Consider the following 6000-nt stretch of genomic DNA (forward strand, 5'->3'; position numbering starts at 1 on the left):
GCCATTCATATAAGAGCGAGCGTGAGTAATAGCTGGTAGCCAAACATATAGATATAGCATTGTAGGACTCACTCCCTACAACTGTCCTTACTCAGGCCAATAATGGTTTTCTCCTCTTCGGCTTTCTGATATGTTGCCTCGACCTGCCTGAACCCCTGACCATTGTCTTCGCGGTGCGATGCCCCCTGAACGGGATCACCCTCTACTTGTGAGTGTCTTACCTTGGAGTACTCGCAATGAAATCCTCTTTTGTAATATGCCCTCTGTTAAGTAGAGATATTCTCTCTTCTATCTTCTCCAAGTCTTCATCATACTTATCTAACTCATTCACCTTGCGTGCTGCAAATTCCTCGCGTTCTTTTGGGTCGTCAAACTGCTTTTCACGCCTCGCCCGTTCCTCAGGCCCTAAATGTAGCCGCAGCTGTGTAAAAGGAAAGCTCCTACGGCCGTTAAAGCCGGACGAAAGAAGCATATGTAGCCACATTGCCCCCGATGACTGTGACCACTTAACGAGCGTGGAGAGCTCCTTATCCTCAGCCTCAGGGAGTTTTGCTTCCTCCTCCTCCAGAACACGCATGAATATCTCTAGGTATTTCAAATACCTAGTGCCGATTTTAGGCGGCTCGTCGTCCTCCCAGTCCCACGCGCTGTTAACAGGTCTATCTTGAAGGAGCCACCATGGTGCCGAGCCAAAGAGCTGAGCAGGCCCCATGTATGACCATTCCAGATCCACTACTCCAATAATAGTAAGGTCATCTCTGCCACGGACAATCAGGTTTGCCAAGCCTAAGTCGTCGCAAATTAATTTAAATTTGTGATAATCATACTTTGCGTATACAAAGTCAGGTATCAGGCTTTTCAGGACCTTAAACGCTGAATATTCATTTTGCGCGCCATAGAAGCCAACAACTGAATTCGGCTGGCGAATGAGCTGTTCCCAGTCTTGCCCGACGACATACTGGAAATATTCAGTTGTTGTCGCGAAACCTTGCGACCGATCTCCTTTATATTATTAGCTTAGGAACAGCCTCGGTGTGAGGATTCGGGATGTTGAAGGGGGAAAAAAAAAGTCAACATGACATACCAAAAGTATCCACGCCCCCGTTTTGTAGGATGGTATGGGCCTTCAATGTTAGCGGCCGTAGCGGTGTAGGCTTTTGGGCTTGTCCTTGTGGCGGAGGCAGGCTACCAATTTGGCTAAAATCAAGTCGGAAAAGCTGAAGGAGAAAATTTGCCATCTGTCTGTAGATTATTTCAATGTCGTCGTTGCCGATATTTTCCCTTATCACCCGACTCGGCCGCTGAGCCTCAGGATCCCGCAAGATGTCACTAAGGCTCACGCCGTCTATAAAGTCCATCATGATAAATGGGCCTAGGCCGAGCGGGTTGCTTGCAGCAGGACCCCACGCATGAACTTTCGGGACAGGGATAGTGGTATTGTCCTGGATAAGACTAAGAGCTGACACCTCCATGGCCACCTTCTCGTCCATTAACTGGTCGCAAATCATCCCCTTGCGGGGAAAGCGGACCATCCAGGCAGTATCGTCGCTGAAAACCATTTTCATCCCAGCGTTGAAGGCTCCGTGGTGGAAACTGCCGTTTAATTGACAAGGGAGGCTCTGCGGGTGGAAAGTTGATACCCACTGGCAGAGACGGCCCGTTCTATAGGTATCGTTTATCCTGTCAACCCACAGCTGGCCCTGGACCTCGTGGACGAGATCGATAATTGCGTTGGTTTCCATAGCGGTAAGGGAAAGCTTCAGATGGAGGAAGAAGGGGCAGGAGATACGGCTTCAGTGAGCTGAATATGATACGCGGGCGACAGGGCTACAGGGGTGAGCTGGGAGTAGAAGTCAGGAGTGAGTCTCCTATTGGCCAGCCATTCCATATCAGGGTATTACTCTATACGTGCAAATACAAGTCACCATAACACGGACCCTGATGTGATTTTCTAGCCCTGGACCAGCTAAAGAGTGCCTTCTGATTGGCGTAGTGTCGGCTGAGGAGTGAGGGCTGAACTTTCAGTCAACAAAACAGGCCAATGTCCATATAACATGTCAGGAAGACGATGACCAGAACATGGAATTGATGATTGATGATACTATCTCCCTAACTAGGGCTCTCTGCAAAACTAACTAGGAAGGGAGATTCACAGGTGCTCACATTACACTATATACAAAATGGGTATCACGAACCGCAAAGGCCAACCACTATCCATACACCATCCGGCTCAAACATCCAGCAACTCCTCTGGCACAGCAGGCAAATGCCCCGCATCATTCCACTTTAGCTTGAGCTGCCGGACAAACGACGCAACCGCCGGCAGATCTCCCACACGCTGCAACCACTGGAATGCCTGCTCGACCCGATCAGCACGGTCCATGACGAGGCCTTCCTCGCGAACGATCAGAGCGACAACCAGCGCCGTCTTCGATAGAATATCGCCCTTAACATGAGGCGCATTGCTCGCATGCGACGCAGCGACATGATACCAGTCAAGCGCGAGGGCGCGATACTCGCCGTGCGGTTTGGGAGCATAGAACCGCGGGAAGAACCTAGCGAGAAAGCCCTGGTCCGCCTCCTCGACCTCCATCTCCACCCCGGGTGCCGCCTCCGACGTTGCTGATGCAACAACGGTCGTCTTCGCGCCGCGCCGGGGGAACCGGCGCATGGCAGTGAGATGGTAAAAGTTGGCTAGACGACGACACGCATCGGCATGGCCGGCCATCGCAGCCATGGACATGTACTCCTCGTAGGCGTCGCGGTCGGCGGCGCGGACCAGCCGCAGGCGCGCATACTGCATCAGCGCCGGAGGGTCATGGTACTCGAGCGCGGCGGGACGAAGCACGCGCTCCCGTTCTGCGTCGTCGATGGGGCGGCCACTCGCCTCCTCCTTCACGGCGAGGTAGGTCGCCCATGGGCTTGTGATGCCAGGGAGCATGAATTCTTCGTCGAGGAGGGGCCGGCGCCGCGTCGGGTGGATCATGGCGAGGACTTGCTCGAGAAAGGGCAGGGCGGCGGAGGATTGGCCCCGGCGGGCGAGCGCTTTAGCGTGGAGGAGCATGGCGCGGGGGTCGTGGTCGCGGCGAGCGAAGGTCTCGACTTGGGCGAGGGCTTGAGTTTGCGGAAGGGCGGTTCTGGAGGACGAGGATGAGGACGTTGGGCCTATTGAAAGGTAGCGGGCGGCGGCGATAAGGGAGGGAATGCGCGCGCCAGCGAGGCCGCAGGCGGATAGAGCCCATTCTCGTAGGCTGGAGTTTCCGGGCGAGATGAAGTGGCTGATTTTGAAGACGAGGTCGACATCTGGGTCGGTCAGGGCCAGAGTATGAGAGACGAGGGATGTTCTTGCGCACCGGACGATATACTCTGCACAGCGGCTGCAGACGGAGCTTGACGATGTGCGGTCTCCAGTAGCTGCTTTGCGATGTCAAGGAAGGTCTCTTTCGAGACGGTCGTGCTCATGGATCCAGACCGCATCACCTGTTCCCACGCTGCGATTCCCTGCTCCTCAAGCGACTTCAGCTGGGTTTCAACGTTCCCTTGGATCGGGTTCGTGGAAAGATAATCTGTCGACAGGCCTGGACGAGCTCTTGCGGCCTGCGCGCGCCGGACTGCGGGGGATCGCGCGGCATTGCGAGACGCGGTGAAGTGGAATAGTCGAGAGACGTGGATCGGCTGGGAGAGGGAGTGTCGTAAGCGTCGTCGAGGGCACGCTCGGAGGAGGTTGGAGGGTGGTGCGGGGAGGGACATGGTGAAGTAGAGGTGGTGTTGGAGGAGAGTTGCGGCTGTCGCGATGAAGTTTTGGCCGCGGAGAGAAATTCCGCTCCGCTCCGCCCAGCCACGTTACTGCATCTTCGTATTCTTAGGAATATATTTCGTCGCACTCAACCTCGTCTGCCTTTTACTAATGAAAATCGTCATCTCCAAGGCCCAGGCATTCCTCAGCATATCTTTGGATTGCACTCTATGTTTCCTCGGAATTTCATCGTTCTCTTGAGCAGAGCTCTGCCTCTAGAACGCGGTAAACGGACATCTGTAATTATTGCACACGACACACGGAGCTCCAGCGTGCTTAGATGATGTGGCGCCGAGGGAGAAACATGTTCTTTGGAATAAACTCTACAAAATATGTGCAGCGACATATAGTTTACAGCTTCTCGAAAGTCGGCTTCCGCTTCTGAATACCGGACAGCAACGCCGCAGAAACATCCTTTGTCTGCAGCGCCGCACTATTCCATACGGTCGTATACCGGAGGCCTTACGCAGTCAGTAAGGTATACGCAATAATGGAAAGGGAAAAGAGGAACAAACGTACCATCCTGCACGGTATGATCACGCGACCAGTTCAGAATCTCCTTGGTGCCCTGTACCGCAACTGGACTCTTCGTCGCCATCAAGGCACCCAGCTCGATAGCCTTCTGAATGGCGGCAGCCTTAGTATCGTGCACGCTGCTGACAAACCCAACCCGGAGCGCCTCCTCGGCGCCAAAGATCCGCGCCGTCAGCGACACCTCCTTCACCCAGCCGAAGTTGCCCACCACCTTAGGCAGACGACTCAGGGTCCCGATATCCGCGGCCAACCCAATATCAACCTCCTTCACGGCGAACTTGACATCGCGCGTGCACAGGCGCACATCACACGCGGTGCTCAGATCGATCGCCAGCCCCAGCGAGAATCCATGCATGGCAACAATCACCGGCTTCTCGCACTTCTCCACCGCCGTGATACAGTCCTGAAACGGCGTAATGTGTCGGCGCAACGCGACGGCCTTGCGCGCCGCATCTGTCGAGCTGCTGTCGTTGAGGGTTCCCTGCGAGGCGGCCTTGACGTCCAGACCGGCCGTGAACGCCTTGTCACCGGCGCCACTGAGCACGATGGCCCGTACGGAGGAGTCGTACGAGAGCTGGTTGAAGAGTTGGCCTAGTTCGACCCACATACTAGGGTGGAAGTTCAGTAGCTAGTCTTTCTGGTTTGTATGCGGGAACGTACGCTTCGAAGAAGGCATTCATCTTATCGGCACGGTTGATCTCCACGTGCGCGACATATTCCTGGGGGAACGAGACGTTGAAGTATTTACAGGGATAGTTAGGCGCCATTGTGAGTGTTGTATGTGTCTTGTTGAGTAGGAGTGAGGTACGGATATGAGCTGGGGTCGAGGAGCTATATACACCGTGGCTCGTCGGCGAAGCTGTGAACCTCGGTAATGCGAGTGTGGAGGCGTGGGAGGAGGTGAGGCACCAGACGGCCAGAACAGGGGACGCAGCTTTGGTTTTACGCCGTACGATGATGGTATATCCCTGTGGCGAGTAAATGTTTCTCTACAGCAAGGTTTCGAATTGACTGCGGCGAGGAGAAGCGTTGGAGGTCATTTTGTTCTTCTGCTCCCAGCTTCACGTGCCGAGGCATCGGAAATGATATATCATCGACAAGTTATCTGCAAGGATCATTCCAGACCATGAACAGAATGATGCATTAAATTTTGATGACTCTGATTTAATTCACCAATACAACCGTATGGAGGCAATCTATCGAAAATCCCAAGCTTGAAGAAGCAGCCCGCGCTCACCGAAGATATCAGAAGCAAACAAACAAAGCAAACAGTGCAAATATGCCAAACTTCTCCCAGTCAGAGATAGAACGGGGTAGTAGCCGTCTCTTTAGGTCAGCAGCCCCACCCCCCCTTCGGGTGTTGGTCTGCTTCAGTCAAACGATAATTTTCAGTCAAACGATAAATTTGAGGCTATTCATAAAATTACTCAACACCACCCTGGGAATCGATCCAATATAGTGGTTTAGGACCTTCCTTATCCACCTGGCTAGCTTCCTGATCTAATTTAGCCTCTGTATCTGCCTGCGTTGTTGGTTGATCGCGTTTTGAAGTTCGCGCTCTCTTTATTCGCCGAAGTTCTTCCTGTCGTTCCTCTTCGCTCCTGAACTGAATATGACGCTTAGCATTATGTATAGTTAAAGGTCCATTATCTCGAAGCCTTCTCTGTGAT

The 6000-nt window shown here is 53.5% G+C and overlaps 4 protein-coding genes across 4 annotated transcripts; all 4 read right to left on the bottom strand.

The window, feature by feature from the left end:
• Positions 1-217: 217 nt before the first annotated feature.
• On the bottom strand, positions 218-1742 carry BDV59DRAFT_200720 (phosphotransferase family protein; the record flags this gene model as incomplete). Its single annotated transcript, XM_073693647.1, has 3 exons — positions 218-758; positions 828-1002; positions 1085-1742. 3 exons carry the CDS (start codon positions 1740-1742, stop codon positions 218-220), a joined length of 1374 nt encoding a protein of 457 aa, XP_073549706.1.
• A 328-nt stretch (positions 1743-2070) lies between these two features.
• BDV59DRAFT_175296 (uncharacterized protein) lies at positions 2071-2798 on the bottom strand. The gene has a single exon (XM_073689238.1). The coding sequence runs from the start codon at positions 2741-2743 to the stop codon at positions 2231-2233; it is 513 nt and encodes a 170-aa protein (XP_073549707.1). The 5' UTR covers positions 2744-2798; the 3' UTR covers positions 2071-2230.
• Positions 2799-2815: 17 nt separating this feature from the next.
• BDV59DRAFT_175297 (uncharacterized protein) lies at positions 2816-3752 on the bottom strand (the record flags this gene model as incomplete). Its single annotated transcript, XM_073689239.1, has 1 exon — positions 2816-3752. A coding segment is annotated over one exon (440 nt), but the record flags the coding sequence as incomplete, so codon positions are not given.
• An 85-nt stretch (positions 3753-3837) lies between these two features.
• On the bottom strand, positions 3838-5504 carry BDV59DRAFT_165994 (enoyl-CoA hydratase/isomerase family protein). Its single transcript, XM_073687644.1, has 3 exons — positions 4991-5504; positions 4316-4938; positions 3838-4257 (listed from the first exon to the last, which is right to left on the bottom strand). Exons 1-3 carry the CDS (start codon positions 5095-5097, stop codon positions 4148-4150), a joined length of 840 nt encoding a protein of 279 aa, XP_073549709.1. The 5' UTR covers positions 5098-5504; the 3' UTR covers positions 3838-4147.
• Between the last annotated feature and the right edge of the window lie 496 nt (positions 5505-6000).

Source organism: Aspergillus ambiguus (assembly GCF_047715705.1).
Source record: "Aspergillus ambiguus strain CBS 117.58 unplaced genomic scaffold BDV59scaffold_9, whole genome shotgun sequence".
Classification (NCBI taxonomy): domain Eukaryota; kingdom Fungi; phylum Ascomycota; class Eurotiomycetes; order Eurotiales; family Aspergillaceae; genus Aspergillus; species Aspergillus ambiguus.

Excerpts from the sequence above, each read along its gene's own strand:
- BDV59DRAFT_165994 (XM_073687644.1), bottom strand. The coding sequence starts at position 5,097 with ATGGCGCCTAACTATCCCTGTAAATACTTCAACGTCTCGTTCCCCCAG. Across the intron at positions 4,939-4,990 it reads ATGAATGCCTTCTTCGAAGC|TATGTGGGTCGAACTAGGCC; the intron begins GTACGTTCCCGC and ends CTTCCACCCTAG. Across the intron at positions 4,258-4,315 it reads TGATCATACCGTGCAGGATG|GCCTCCGGTATACGACCGTA; the intron begins GTACGTTTGTTC and ends TGACTGCGTAAG.
- BDV59DRAFT_175296 (XM_073689238.1), bottom strand. The coding sequence starts at position 2,743 with ATGTCCATGGCTGCGATGGCCGGCCATGCCGATGCGTGTCGTCGTCTA.